The sequence below is a fragment of the Poecilia latipinna genome, unplaced genomic scaffold (assembly GCF_001443285.1).
Source record: "Poecilia latipinna isolate Pla-1442-1.1 unplaced genomic scaffold, P_latipinna-1.0 Scaffold1993, whole genome shotgun sequence".
Classification (NCBI taxonomy): domain Eukaryota; kingdom Metazoa; phylum Chordata; class Actinopteri; order Cyprinodontiformes; family Poeciliidae; genus Poecilia; species Poecilia latipinna.
Window position 1 is genome coordinate 1 of NW_015114609.1, and position 15,750 is coordinate 15,750.

Here is a 15,750-nt window from a genome sequence, read left to right on the forward strand (position 1 = left end):
ACACTTCCAAATTTGCTGTGTATAATACATTTTAATCAATATGACAAAAACAATTGAAAATGTAGGAAAAAGCAGAGAATTGCGCGTAGTGACCTGTATGATGTACAGAAGCATTTGCGCTTGCTCAGAGGAACAGGAAACTGCTTCTTTGATGTGAACAAGAGACACATTGATTTGAAGACTGAACAAGTCGCTTTGAAAGTTTCAGTTCTGTTCTGAGAAACGAACCAAAGTGACTGAGGAAAACTGACACTTCAGCCCAAGTTTTGGACAACACACTCGTACCCTTTACAGAACACCTTCCTTCACAGAATAGTTGACATTGTTATAGTTGCAGAGGGAGGCATCATACTAAACCAAATGGATTAGCTGTGAGATTCCTTTAAGTTAATACGTACATAACAGGAGACCAGCAGATACATTTGACAATATATTAGAGGTAGAAATATTCGTTTAAAAATCCATCCTATTCAGGTAGCTTGTCCTTATTTTGTTGCACATACGTACCATTGCCAGTGCAAAAAAGCCAGGCAGCAGTAATCTAATAAAAACATATCAACTCAGGCCATTATGGGCCCAGAGGAAGAGGAAAGGCCAACGGCATCCCCGGTCTGCTATGTGGAATCATTTTAGGTTTTGTAAATGTTCACGTTTTGTTCAACATGTTCAATATGCTGCTCTCTGACTTTGCTCTTTCTATTGTGCCAATAAAGCTCTGCTTTAAATATGTGGAAAGCTGCAGTGAGCACAACTTCTGGACAAAAATGAAAGAGCCCTGGGTTTATTCCTGCCATTAACCGACTAGCAAGGAATGCAAAACAGGCAGCAACATATATAACAACATCAGTATTGATGTTAACTCGATAAATATAATAAGCTAGCATGGAGGAACTAATCATTTACCCAACATTATCTGCATGTAGCAGCAACGCCACACAACTTACACAGCTTGTGTACTGTTGCCTTTTGACTCTGGCTAATTGCTGAACATGATGCAGATCATGCTCAACAACAGGCTTCCAGTCGGTGATCAGATCCAAAGGTGTAACCGGCGTTAGCATGGGTACGCTTATAGTGCATCTAAATATGCCTTGGAAAGTCACATTATCACATCTTAACCAATTAAATGAGTGTAGGGACATGCACTGGACATGTCCCACATGTCCAGCCTGCATCATCCCCAGTGGATGGAGCAACCAGTTTGAAAAGAGAATTTACCTGCTAGGCTGACCCGTACAATAACTGTGCACAATCACACTTATTTGAGAATCTGTAAATCGATTATTTAATAGTCATGTGAGACATTTCCAATTGCTTAACAAAGTAGAAAAGAAGAGATGCTGAAAATATTCAGTCTTAGTTTTGCTTCCAGTGCTTGTGTTTAAATCATATGGCTCCTCTTCTCTTTGTTTGTCTCTTTCAGGTCCAACTGATCCACTATAATCAAGATCTGTATGCTAACTACAGTGAGGCAGCTAAGAGTCCTCACGGCATTGCTGTGGTCTCCATCTTCATTAAGGTTTGATTGTCCTCTGAAAGCTAGCATAGTGCAGTCTGACTAGATTCCTGCAATAAAAAGGCCTGACCATAATCAGAAAAATAATAAGAATCAAGCATGACAGTGAATCATTGAGTAACATGTAGTGCATTATAGTTAAAATACTGTGGGAGCAAAAATATAACCACCAGAGACTAGCATGGCTGTAAATAATGACATTCTAAGTGTAGAAGATTAAGTTACTATGAAGGTTGATCACTTATCAAGCAAAGAGATCTGCAGAATAGCAGTCTCTACTCAGTTCTTTGACTAACATGTTAAAAACAAAGTGTAATTTGTGAATAATGGATTGTAACAATCCAAATTGCAGCAAAAAGAAAAAAAAACTTTTGTTTGTGTTGCAGCTCAGTTTCTTGTTAATATTTGATGTTTGTTTCTTCCATTTCAGCTCTCAGAAAACTCCAACGCCTTCCTCAACCGTATGCTCAACAGAGACACCATAACCAGAATCAACTACAAACGTAAGACAAACTGAACAGACAAATTGAACAAAGCTTTCTGGTTGCTTGTCTGAACCAAATCTAAACACACTCTATTTTGTCTGGATTGATCTTTTCTTCATGAGCAAAACATCATTTACTTTAGGGAGGATGGTGCTTTGTCATTTTCTTTTTACTTTTTGTCCACACTTAAAAGTTTCAGATCCGTTAACACGTTAATATCAAAGACAACCAGATGAAATGCAAGACTCCATTTTAAAATCATGCTTTTATTAATTAAAGGGGAAGTACTAGGTAAAATCAACTTTTCTTTAGCTTTACATCATGTTATAATGTTATTCCCTCATCAAAAACATACCTGGAGTGTTGTGGTCTGCTTTATATTAATTTTAGAATTTGTTCTATGTATGATAATTTATCCTGCTGTGTTTTTGTACTGTCTTTAAAACTGTTTAATGTTGTTAATGGCTCCTCTGGGGCTGTGCGTTGCAGATTAGCTAAGGCTATGACTGCCATCATGTTCTATATTTGCTCATATTTGCCTATATTAAGCTCTTCTCCATTCAAAGAAAGAAGACATAAGTTTTGTGCTAGTCTGAGATGGAGGCAGATGATCCACTGAACGGTTCTCAAGAAGAGAACTGCTACTCAGTAACTGTGGAGACTAATAAAAATTTCAGATTCCTGTTTAATTACATTGAATGTGGCAGAATTTCAAATGTGATGTTTAATCATATAAACAGAGTGATGGATGTTAATTCCAGCCTGAGGTGGGACCGTGTCATAAAAATACCCGGAACACAAAGATGACTCACTGAATGAAGCGGCAGCAGAACGCACCAGATTTGTGTGAGATCAAAGATTTTGTTCTTGACAAGTAAAGAATTTATTTTAGCTTTATAATCAGCACCCACTAAATTGGCCTCGTCATGCACGTATTTATGTTTTACTATTTTTATAAGCGAGAGATGCATTTTGCTTATAATTGTAAAACTCTTTTATTACCGAATAAAAGTTGTACTTTGAGGAACAAATATCGGAGTTTTTTTTTTTTTTTTTATCACCATGAATTAATGAAAATGGCAATAATCCCTCTGTCTCAAAGCTTTCATTTGGAATAAAATATCTTACATTTGTTTGAAGGATCTATTTATTCAAAGCAGAAAAACGGTGCCATCAAGTATTCCTAGGTTTGTCGCATTTTGTGACATTACAACAACAAACAAGTGCGTGTTGTCAGGCTTTCATTTATTAGCCCAAAAAAGAAGTAGCGCAAATAGAAATGCATATAAATAACATTTATTGCACCCAACTGCCCCAAAATGTAATTTATTAGTGAATAGACTCTGTGTCTTTTAACCTCAGCATAAAAGCAGATGTTCTGTGAATTCCTCAGGGGTTTGTTGCTGAACATTAGAAAACATCCAGCATCATGGAGATGCTGCTTGTCTTGGCAGACGGGTCGGGGAGGAAGCAGTGGAGATTTTAAAGCAGGGTTAGGTTCTCAAACATCTGCCACATCTCTGATCAGTCCTTCATCTGGACACCTGCTGGCCTACCAGACATAGATGTCCATCGGCGCTTTAATCAGAGAAGTAGAAGAGATGGACAGTAGCTCTAGAGGAGCTGCAGTGGTCCAAAGCTCAGAACCACCATTACTTATTTACACCAATATCTGACCTAAACAAAGCCGTTGTTGTAAAATTGACTTTTTGCATCATTTTATTATGTTATTCCCTCTTTTAAAAAAAACATACCTGGAGTGTTGCTTTTATTCTTTCATGCAAGTTTGAGAAATCCTTTAGTCTCCATGGCAACCATTCAGCTGTGCAAAACGCCTGGGTGGACATAGCTCTGCCTTTGAGACGCAGCTCCTCCTCTGAGCTGCAGTTTCTGAGCTCACAGAGCAGCAATAAACAAAGTACTGACTTGAGATCTGAATATGGATGCAAAACATCTTAATCAAAATTGGCGTTTTCTCTTCAATTCACATGTATTCACTGTTCTGAATTGGTCTGTCACATACAATACCATTAAAAACACAGGCATGTATTTTTAACAAAGCTTCGTATGATTGATAATTAAAGCTAGTAAGAGTCACATCCACAGATGTGTCATTGTTTTCTCCCTGCTATCAGCGCTTCAGGAGGAAGCTTCAACAGAACATCTTCTCACACCGAGCTCTATGCTTTCTCCCCTTTCTTCAGATGATGCATTCCTACTAATGGGCCTGAACATAGCTGACCTTTACCCTGACACCATCCGCTACATCACCTATGAGGGCTCCATCACCATCCCTCCCTGCTACGAGACCTCCACATGGATCCTCATCAACAAGCCAGTTTATGTGACACAGATGCAGGTAGTTAAAAGAGGGATGAATACGTAACACCAGGCTACATGCATTCTAGCAGGAACATCATGTATAATTATTGGTGCTGGCAGGAGCTCCAACATGTCTGAATTATAAGTTAGCTTCTCAAAAAGACGAAAAGAAAACATCTTTACTCCCTCAGAACAGACAGAGTTCTATAACTGCAGAAAAGAACAAACTGGTTCTCAGAACCAGATTAAGTGATGAGTGGAACCTGCTTTTTACCACTTAATTCAAAGAAAAATCTCTGCCTTCATTTATTAGTTCATATAAAAATCACAATCTGCATACAGGTTTCATGACGGTGCTATAAATCTCCTTGCCATTGTGAAGTAGTTGCTCCAGGCCCTGAAAGCCTTTTCATGTTGCTTCAGACAGGGACTGGGTGTTACGGTGTTCCAGTCCAGAACAGCACTTATGTGGAGGAAAGCGGCTCACACACACACACACACACACACACACACACACACTGCAGCCTCTCCACTGGACTCAGCGCTGGGAGGAAGATGTCGCCTGAGCAACTAACTCTCTGTCTTTTGCTGAGGAACTTTGTGCTAGTTATTCGTTTTACCTTTTCTTTGCGCTATGACCAGCCTGAGGTCAACATTAAACGAAAGTATAATTAAAACTATAATTTTTACTGTTGTTATCAACATGTTTACATCCTCATCATTACTGTGATTTGTCATGGCTTTTTGCCACTCATGTAAGGTAAAGTAAGGTCATTTTATTTATATAGCACATTTTCAGCAGCAAGGCAGTTCAAAGTGCTTTACATGAATTAGAAGAAAATACAAACAAAATAAAAGAAAAGCAAAAAGTACTCCACAATTTATAAAGTAGTAGGAGTTTCTCTGGATTAACTAATAGAAAAGAAAAGTAAAAGTATAAAACTACAGTACATATTGGTAATCCATAATTTATAAACTAGTAGGCTTTTCTCCTATCAAACTAGATGTTTCTAAGCTTGTTCTAGTTGTTTTTTGTTTTTTTTTAACTAACAGGAGTGTCTTTAGGTCTTGCTCCGATACTAAAAGTTTAATGCTAAACGTTGATCTATGGTAAGGAGTAATTTCTCTAGATAACCTAACAGAAGTTTCTCTTGAAGTTTGCTGTAATTTCTGCTCTGGGTATCAAACTAAATGTTTATGCTATGGGTTGCTAAGCAAGTAGTAATTTTACTAGATCTAGATTTTATAATACTTATTAATTATCATTAATAATATCTAATTCGGTATGGTTCACATTGCGCAGCACATTTTCTACATGTTAGAGTGCTGCTTACCTCTGTAGCCTGGTCAGAAACGGACTGAGCTGTGGGTTTGTCCTGCAGATGCACTCCCTGCGCCTCCTCAGCCAGAACGAACCGTACAAGATCTTCCTGAGCATGAGTGACAACACCCGGCCGGCCCAGCCTCTGCTGCAGCGCTGCATCCGAACCAACATCAACTTCAACAAGCAGGGCCGCGACTGCCCCAACAACCGTGCCCTGCGCCCACAGTACAGAGGTGAGCCGACCGCTGCTGTCAAGAGAAGGGCTCAGTTCCGCTGGAAGTGATCGCTGTGTTATATATAACATCACGTTCTTTTCTCGCTTCTCATTCTTCAGAGCTGATCAGGGGAGCCGTTACATGCCAAAAGTGGAGATATTTTTAAGTTGTTCCTATCTGGACTGTCAAATCCATTGAGTGCACAGTTAAAAATAACCAGGAAACTTTTGGTCAAAGTCAGCAAATCACTGTTCAAACTTTGGACAGTGGAACGTCCCATAGTTAACAGAGACTACAGACATGAGTGATCAGCAAAAATGACTGAGACACTGAAGGTTCTGGCAGAACTCTGTTACTCTGATGGTATTAATCAGGCTATTACTATTACTATTTACATCTTCATACCAAAGCTCATCTTTATCTCTGCCTAAATAAATGTATATTTATTACTATATAAGCTAAAAACAGTAGAATGAGCTGAACACTGTCACCCTGCCAGTTACTTACACTGAACACACAGGAATGGAGTTGTACTTACTCTGCAAAAACACAATCTTACCGAGTATTTTTGTTCTAATGTCTTAGAACTCTTGAAATATGAGAAAACTATCTTACAAGTAACTTTCCAACAAGACATAAGAGTTTGTTCTAAGTCAGGAATTTCATAATAATGATAAAAAGTATTAGTTCCTCTGACAGATTATTTCACTAACCTGGGAAAATGTCTTGTGTAAGTACAACAAAAATCTGTCAGTGGAACTAATACTTTGTCATCTATATTAGGGAATTATTTACTTAAAACAGGCTCTTTTATCTTGTTGGAAAGTTACTTGTAAGTTAGTTTTTTCATTTTTCAAGTCAACAAGTATATTTGTATGAGAAACTAAACCAAAAATACTTGGTAAGATTTTGTGTTTTTGCCGTGTAGGAAGGTTTTAGCCATAGTAAACTATTTATTTGCCCTGAGATCTACCTATTTTAGTAAAAAGAAAGAAAGAAAGAAAGAAAGAAAGAAAGAAAGAAAGAAAGAAAGAAAGAAAGAAAGAAAGAAAGAAAGAAAGAAAGAAAGAAAGAAAGAAAGAAAGAAAGAAAGAACTAAGTTCTACCTGTATGTCCACTTGGTAGTGACTGTTACATCTAGAACATGTTGTTGTTTTGATTCTGTAATACAGATTTAAGCAAAAGCCTACAATAAATGATTTAATAGACCTAATTAAGCCCTGTCTGCACATGATATTATATCTTGTGGTTATTTTGCTATTTACAGAGAGCACTAACATAAAATCCAGAATTTAGCTGCTTATTTTATTTAACTATGTGTTGTACAGACACGGCATCGTTAGCTTGCCAACTGCAGTCTCAAAGCAGCGTTACCTTATTAACAGTCAAGGCTGGTGAGTGACGAATCATAGCTCTATCTGCCAATCCAGTGGATGAGTCTGGTTTTAGCAGTTGTCAGGAGAAGTGCTCTTGTCTGACTGCACTGTGTGGAGGGTTTGGTCTGGTGCAGTGGAGCTGATGGTGTGGGGCCAGTTTGGAGAGGTTGGGCTCGGCCCTTTAACCACAGTGAAAGGAGTTTCATCAAACTGAGGTGTTTCAGATAATTCCATGGTCCTCAGCATGACCGCCTGCCGGTTCACAAAGTGAGGTTCAGAAAGGCATGACTTGTGCTGGCCGGCTACAGATTAAGCAAGTACCTTATAAAAACTGGAATTTTTATTTGTTAAAACTTTCTCCAGCTACATTTCCATTGACCATCTAATTGCACAATTTGAAAGAAATTTGCTTAATGGAAACAACTTTTGAAAAAATTCTCACTTTTTGATTAAAGGTTTTGACGCTGGAATGAGGTGGGGGTTTTTTGCTGCACTGAAATTGGTTTATTTCACAAAACTGCAATGGAAACACCTTTTTAGCATCACATGAGTCACATGATCCATCACCGGATGTTTCCACTGGTGCCAAGCACGAAAAAGGCGACAGGAAGTAGTAGGAGGATGATGGCATGGCATGTTTATTAATAACTTATCGCATGAGCAAACTTAGTTATGTGTGATTTTAATTGCATTTCTTATTTAATGAAAATATAGCAATTACAACATTGTGTTTTCTCAACATTTTCGTAATACTGACATTTGTAGACAGCAACTATGTCTTGATGGCATAATAAGAGACAATCTGTGTAAATCATTATCTCCATTGCCTCTTCCCTGTGGTACTACTGACTTCTGCAGACATTACTCCTGGTCAGAGTCAACCAATGAGAGCGCTGTCAATCATACCTGTGTACACCATGCTCACACCCTTCCTATTCTTCCCAGCATCTATTACATTGTAAACGCGCCACACAGTTGCAGGACAACAGAGTCATTTCACTAGTAGCTTAGGCTAACCTGAATAACCTTCCTTTTGACACAGTGGCTTCATTTATCTGTTGTCTTTAAACCACTTTGTAAATTTTAACCCTATACAACTTTTTCCTTCCGTCGCTTCCATTTTCTGTTCCATTAGTATCAAAAATGAGATGTATATTAACATTGTGTTCTAAACCATAAAAAGCAGGCTGCGCCGTCTTTTACACGTAAACATGTTGTGAATGAGAGTGTGCAGAGGAGTAAATACGTAGCATCGTAAAAAACGTGAAGGGGTGTTTTGTGTATATTTGCACCTGTTGCTCTGCTTCTGTCTCAGTCACACTAACATTTAACTCATGTTACCTGTAAGAAAATATCAGTAACCTTTAACCTATTTAAAAAGATATAGCATTTGGTTACACATACACAACCTATAGAAAGACGAGTTTTATGTTGTCAATTGTATTTTCTTTTTTGTTTATTATTATTATTATATTGACTTTTACTATCACTTACCTTATTATGTTTTGGTAGTTTTACTTTTAAATGATAAGTTAAGCATAATGACATGAGATGATGGTGACTGGGTGGCGTTGCCGCGGTCGCCACGCGGCCGGGTGGACGTCCTCTGGTGCTTCCAGCTTTTTTTTTTTTTTTTTTTTTTCCTTTCGTCTTTGAAGTTTCTCTTTCAGTTCTCTTCCAAACTGCAAGGTCACTCTGCATTCAATTCTCTTTTCTTCTCTGCTGTTTCCATTATGCAGTGAATCAGTGGCTCCTGAAGTAAGCTCTGCAGCGGTGGCACCGACCAGTGCAGCTCCAAAGGGCGGCAGGGCAGGACTCCTTCCTGTCTGCTTCACTGGAAAAACTGTTTGAGAGGAAAAAACTGCAGACGAACTGAATGGAAGACTCAACAACTGGACTTCTCCACAGACAGCTTTACTGAACTAACATTAGCTAAGCTCACCTAACCCAACTCCAGACTGTGCAGGCCTCCTACTACACATCCACAATGTAACACAGCTCATTACGGCCAGCACAGCAGTGATGCAGTTCAGGTCAAAACGTAATATAAATCATAAGGCTCCTGATGTCTGCACTCTGTATGTTCTTATTTGTTGTTTTAAAGCTACAAAGAATGTTTTTTTTCTGCCTGGTTTGTCAGATGGATGTAATGTAAAGACAGGAATGTGTGGCGCCTTCCCTCCGATCCAGGCTTCAGAAAGTAAATATCAGAACCGTCATCGCTCACTGAAAGAGTTTACAGTTCTACTGAAGGCCCGTATGCCTGGCAATAAAGAAAACGAAGCTGCAGTGTGGAAGGAATGAAAAATATCCTGCTCATTATATGAAGTAAAAAGGAGAAAATCTCATTTTATAAGAGAATGTCAGTTTCACATGCATTTCATTGTGTTAACATTATGTTCTATACCAAAACTGAAAAAAAAATGCTTTAGACTTTGAAATGTAGTGATTAAAAAGTTTCTTGTGTAAAAAATGGTTTTACAAGATTAAAATAATGTTTTAAAGGCTTGATGAATGTTCTGTGTTTAATGAATCTGAATAAGTGGTATCTTTTTTTCCATGACTTTTTCTCCTTCATGATGAAGTCACATTCAGTGTCTTACAAATCAAGAGGCTTTACATACGACTTCATAATGAAAATCATTTTATCTCTATAAAGCTGTTGTTGGATTATTCAAGTCTAACCTCAAGTGTACAAAAACATTATTCATTATTCATGGGTTAGTCTTTATTAAATAAAGATGAAGCCAAAATAGGAACCATGTGAGTGGAATAATGAACACACTCTGTGGTTTAGTTGTAGAAGAACGTCTCCCTGGCTGCTTTTTGTCCCAACTCATCACCTCTTCATTGTTTGTAAAGGAGTTTCAGTCTACTCTTCATGAAACATGACTTCATTACTTGTGGAACTTTTACAGGTGAACTTCAAATGGCTTCACCTTTGAATCTGGACTACTTTGGTTTATGGATAACTTTGCTTTCCATTCAATGTCTGCAGAGTTCCAGGTCCAGTAACAGCACAACCAGCTCAGATCATCCTGTATTGTACATGCTTTTCTCCAGACACATTAGAGTCAAACGTCCACTACGGTCTCATCTGTCCAAAGGGGAGTCCTTCAAAAGTCACCGTCTTCATCTTAGTCCAGATATAGAAGTAGAATTAGGCTGTATTCACACCAGGAAAGTCCTTGTTAGATCCAGTTTGCATTCAAATTGTGCTTTTCTGTAGGCAGACTATAATTTATAAATGAAGCAGCTGACAGCTGTTGCTCCCTTTGGACTGAGATGACCCTGAATGATGACATGGTGCCAGCTCCCATTACTCCAACAGTATCAGCTTATTGTTTGCGACACACAACAGGATGCTGATGGAGTTCCTCTCACCACACTCTTCATTCCTGAACTTCCTGGAGGAATTTTTTCTAAGCATGGAGATGAAAAGTAAGCAACCACCTGCCACAAACTCAGATGACCTTCTGGCCTCTTCAGGCCTCTCAGGCCTCTCGAGCCTCATCACATTTTGTCCTGTGACAATATTTTTTTCTTTATCAACATTTTTACATTACAAATCAGAAGGTGTGAGATGGATTCAGGCCTCCTGAGTCTGTACTTTGTAGAGCCGTCTTTCCCAGCAGCTCAAACTGCAATTTGTTGAGGTTTGTCTCTAAGCACTCTGAACATCTAGATTCTCTTTTGTGGAAAAAAAAAAAAAAAAGCTCAAGTCTAGCCAGAAGTCAAGTCAAGTCTTGCTACAACTTCTTAATTGGATTTCTTCTGGACTTTGACTGGACCAGTCAAACTCAGAAATTTTCATTTTGGGCCAAATCAAAAATCTGACTGTTCTTAAACGGCCGGTTGTGTCAGAATGTATTATAAAACCTATTAAGCTATTAAAATATGAATAAATATATGTTTTATTCAGCATTCAATAGGTGTTGCTTAAAATAAAATAAAAAATCACTGATCAATCCCTCCAGGATTTGCACTAAAATCAGAAAAAGTGGAGATCTGTTGATTTTGTGTGAATTTTGCAAATTTGTGGAAAAACTGGAGGGACTTATTGATGTATTTTGGAGCCTAGAGGGCAACATAAAAACTATGGAGGGCCAGATTTGGCCCCTGGGCCTTGAGTTTGACACATGTGGTGTAGATGTTTGTTTAGGGTTGTTCTGCTGAAATCTAAACGTCCACCTTTGCCTCTTAGCTCCACCCATCTTCCCATGAGAACAGTTTCCCCTCCGCAGGACTCTGCTGCCACCATGTGGACGGTGTTTTCATGTTAAAGTGCAGTGTTAGTTCTCCGCCACACTAACTGTTTTGCACATAAGCAGGAAAGTTTCATTTTATTTTCCTCTGAGCAGAACCCTTTCTCCCACATTTCCAAATCAATCTTCTTCATTTCATTGGCAGCAGATTTGTGCGGTTGCTGTCTCTATCAGGTCAGCTGTCTCCTGCCTGAGCTGCTGATCTCTGCAGCTCCTCCAGAGTTACCTCTTGGCTGCTCCTCTAATCAATGCTATCCCAGTCCATTCTGCAGTTGGTCCAGGCTCTCTTCATGATCAGATGATGTGGTGATCAGAACTGTGAGAGACGTTTGGGAATTTCACACTGCCACAGCTTCCTGCCTGAGCTGCTGCCGGGTTCCTCCGTCTCCATGATGCTCTTTGTTCACTAATGTTGTCTAACAAACCTCTGAGCCAAAAAGCAGAGCAGCTGGATCTGCACCAACATTACCCACAGCTGGCCTCTGTTTGCTGATCATACGACTTCTGAAAGCAATTATTTGGCTGGTTTTCACTCAGGGATGAATTCTGGTTAAATGCTTTTTCTTCCTTTTCTAAAGTATATCTAAACATTATTATGAGATATTTATTATAGGATGAAATATTTTGAAGCTGTGAATGCTAATTTAAAAATGGATAAAACTGGTTAACTGCAGTGATCTGTTCCAGTTCCATCATCCTCTCCTCATTCTCAGCAGATTTGCCATGATTTGCTCTCCATGGTTGTTTCTGTTCAGTCTTCAGGAACTTGTTCATTATGGATTCCTGTAGTTTAGAGGTTAATTCTTATTAAGATGCCACTTTTTTGTTGATTTTTCTTATTGACTTTGTTATTTCTTAATTTTTAAACAATATAGTTTTTGGTGTTCTGTCGTTTTGGCTCCAAAAGATTTCTGCACAAACCTCGTCACAGAACCGGTTCATACAGCTGATAGTACAGCAAGGAAAAGTGGGAGAGATCCTAAATCTGCTGGAGTTCCCAGAGAGGAACATGCATGCACAGGGAGAACATGCAAACTGCATGAAAGGATTTGAACCAAGAACCTTCATACTTCAACTGCACGCTGCAGCCCCACATACATATGAGCCCTTCCTGTTTGGAGGGGGAGGTAACAAATTAATGAAGTCCTGTTAGAAAACTCATAATCACATTCTATCAGATCTTCAGAATTGCTTTAGTTTGATTTTCCAAAATAAAAATAAGGTTTACACTCTTTCTTAAAAACTGTATTCAAAGCTCTCATTGTTTCATGGTATCATTTTCATGCGTGTTTGTTTTTGTCTCAGTGATCGATATCATCTAGGAACGTAGCTGTTTTTCAAGTGACCCAATATGCTTTGATCTTAAAGTACGTTATAAGCATGACGGCGCACCAGTGATGCATGTTCACTCACCCACGGAGTAATTACTGACTTACCACTTGTCTCAGTTGGAGGCCATTTATAGTAATCAACCAACGGCGTTTTCTCAAAATCCACAAATCTGATTTTATGGTAAGCTGAGGATAGATTAAATGTTCTAATTCTACTGACTAATTCCATTTCACAAACTACTTGGTTTAGCCTGATTGAGTTTCAGTTTATTGGACCACAGTCATAAAGCTTTAAGACATCAGATGGAGATGTTGGTGCTATTTATGAGTCGTAGCACCATAAAGATGGTGTTCACTGCTCTAAAATGTATCCATCTTCCCCTTTACAAATGTTTTTATGTTTTTACCTTTTTGTTTGTTTGTTTTTTGACACTTCAGAGTTTCACATCATGAAGTAAATTTTAATATGAGACAAATATAACTTGAGTAAATACAAAGAGCAGATTACAAATCATTTCATTTATTAAAGGGAAAATAATCAGTCAAGGAGGAAATATGTTTGCATAGCACTTTAGATGGAATACTGTTTAAGATGACTTTGTATAAACTATAACAATTTAAATGGACAGTCCATGACTGTTGAGATTAGACTCCAGACTGATGTTACCGTTGGTTGTAAAGTTGAGTTGCTAAGATACCATTGCAGGAAAAAGAGAGACGGAGGCAGTGGGTGCTGGGTGCATCTGTGGTTTTGGGGGAGTGAGCATGTGGAATAAGATGGTGCTGCCACTGAATACTTATCAGACAAAAAGAGAAGCAGGAGAAAAGGATAGGAGGTGGCGGAGGGGTATGGGGGGCTCGGAAAGTACAGACGAGTGCAACACAAAGAATAAGAAAGAAATTAAAAATATGCAAAAAGTCACTGAAGGACAGGAAGAGAAGGTTGTGAAGATTACCCTCTGACAGTGACGGGTGGTGGTGGGAGTGTTAGCCGACAGAAAATGGAATCGACTCTGTGTGGAAGACCTGGGGGATCGGAGTGGGCTGCTGAATGTAGGTGGAGATGAGAAAGCAAGAACTGTGAATAAGAGAGCAGAGGAGACACAACAAAACTAAACGTATACCTGTGACAGAACAATACAATCCATACACTGCTTGTCATTTACAGTTCAGTGAATATACAGGAAGTTTGATAACATCAGTCATAAAGACAAAATAGCAGTCTGTCTGTATTTCTAACATATTTGGGCATTTAGAGAATATTTCACATCAGTTTTAACTATTTAATACTGATAAAATAACCAAACAATGAAAACTGAAAAGCTAATTTAAAACTTTTGATCTAAACAAATTTAGTAAATAGTAAATTCCCCATAAATGTACTGTTAAGCTCTGTCCTAACCCTACCCCAACTTATTTCTACTAAAAATGCCTAACAGTTCCTATGGAAGCCCATTTCTGCCACTCTGTTAAAAATAAATAACATAAATTATCTCAAAATAATGAGATAGTCTAGTATCTCATTACAATGATTGCATTGTAATCATTGTAATGATTACATTGTAATCAATGATTACAATTGATTACAATTGTAATGAGATACTATCATTGTAATGAGATGCTATCTCATTACATTGAGATAGGCTCAGGACGTTTGGAGACTGTGGAGGTTGAACCCACCTTTCGAATTGGTTCAGTCCATCTGTACTGGTTTGACTTTACTGTCAGTCGCGCCTGCCGCCTGCAAGCACTGAACACTAGCTAAACATAGCTGTGTACAACGGTTAGAAATGTGGTTTTGTTAATTTAAGTCTGTAAGGAAGCCCGTTTCCACCACTCTGTTAAAAAAAATAAATAAATCACAGCAGATGTACGTAACTAGAATGTGGATACACTGTGAGGTCTGTCCTCACTTCACACAGTTAGTTTGATGCTCCTGACTGTTGAAGTGAGAGTGAAGACCTCGGTAAGCCGTAAAGAGCCACCAGACGCCTTCAGACCCCAACCATGGCTGTAGCAGTCTGGAGGAGATCTGAAAAGAATTTGACATCAGTCAGTTCATTCTGAGTCTGCACGATTTTCAAAACAACTTCCACCATATCCTGCATCACCCAGAGAGCAGATGCTAAGTTCTACAACCCTAAAAGGTTATCACAACATGAGACAAGCAGCAGCCTGTAGTCAATGGAAAGGAGGATCATAAACCTGTCTGTTATTTTTTTAGTTCCAACTATACTGCGTGTTGATCTTTTTTTTGTTTGAATTTTCTGCATGATAAAAATCTCCAGGGAGCTCCTGACCTATTATCATCTTAATGTGACCCAGAATTTGTTGCTAAGACCCTTCAAAGATCAGGCCTGTTTGAATTGTGTAGTAAAATCTAACATTTTTAAAAGTTATATTTTTGTTCCATTTAAACAAAAATTCGATGATGACACAACAACCCAGTGGTCAGACATAGAGCCCCTCTGGAATGTTGCCTTGTTGGGTCCTGCTGGTACTGACAGATCTCTGTCAGAGAAAGGTTGCTCAGACGGCTTACACTAGTACTGCTGCAGAGTGAATGAGCTTTAGTCAACAGTGTTAACACCTCACCATGAAATGGAAACTGGACATTCAAATTAAGGGTTTTATTTGACAACCACTCTGTCTGGGAAGCAACTAAACTGCAGCGCTGCTCTGAGTAATGGTGACTCCTCGCTCAAAGTGGCGCTCCCTCCTCTCAGACTCGGCCAGGCTGGACTCGTCTCTACACCTTCAGAGGTGCGAAGTCGACAAGAACAATGAAGCCACAGACATTTATACCATTATGATGCCACAGCGAAGGCAGTGAGAAGGCAGAGGCATTAAAAATGAAGTATTAAAGGAACTTGTTTACTTTTTAATTCATAATGCCTGAATGCTTAATGAATAAAA

General features: G+C 38.7%; 1 protein-coding gene across 2 annotated transcripts; it reads left to right on the forward strand.

The window, feature by feature from the left end:
- Positions 1-1,001: 1,001 nt before the first annotated feature.
- Positions 1,002-9,573, forward strand: LOC106935647 (carbonic anhydrase-related protein 10-like). Of its 2 annotated transcripts, XM_015016214.1 has the most exons (5): positions 1,014-1,519; positions 1,947-2,019; positions 4,206-4,360; positions 5,706-5,880; positions 8,978-9,573. In XM_015016214.1, the coding sequence occupies exons 1-5, from the start codon at positions 1,391-1,393 to the stop codon at positions 8,998-9,000; spliced, it is 555 nt and encodes a 184-aa protein (XP_014871700.1). In that variant the 5' UTR covers positions 1,014-1,390; the 3' UTR covers positions 9,001-9,573. The 2 variants fall into 2 exon arrangements, with proteins under 2 accessions (XP_014871699.1, XP_014871700.1); XM_015016213.1 differs by lacking the exon at positions 8,978-9,573 and having other exon boundaries at positions 1,002-1,519; positions 5,706-6,578.
- The last annotated feature ends 6,177 nt before the right edge of the window (positions 9,574-15,750 follow it).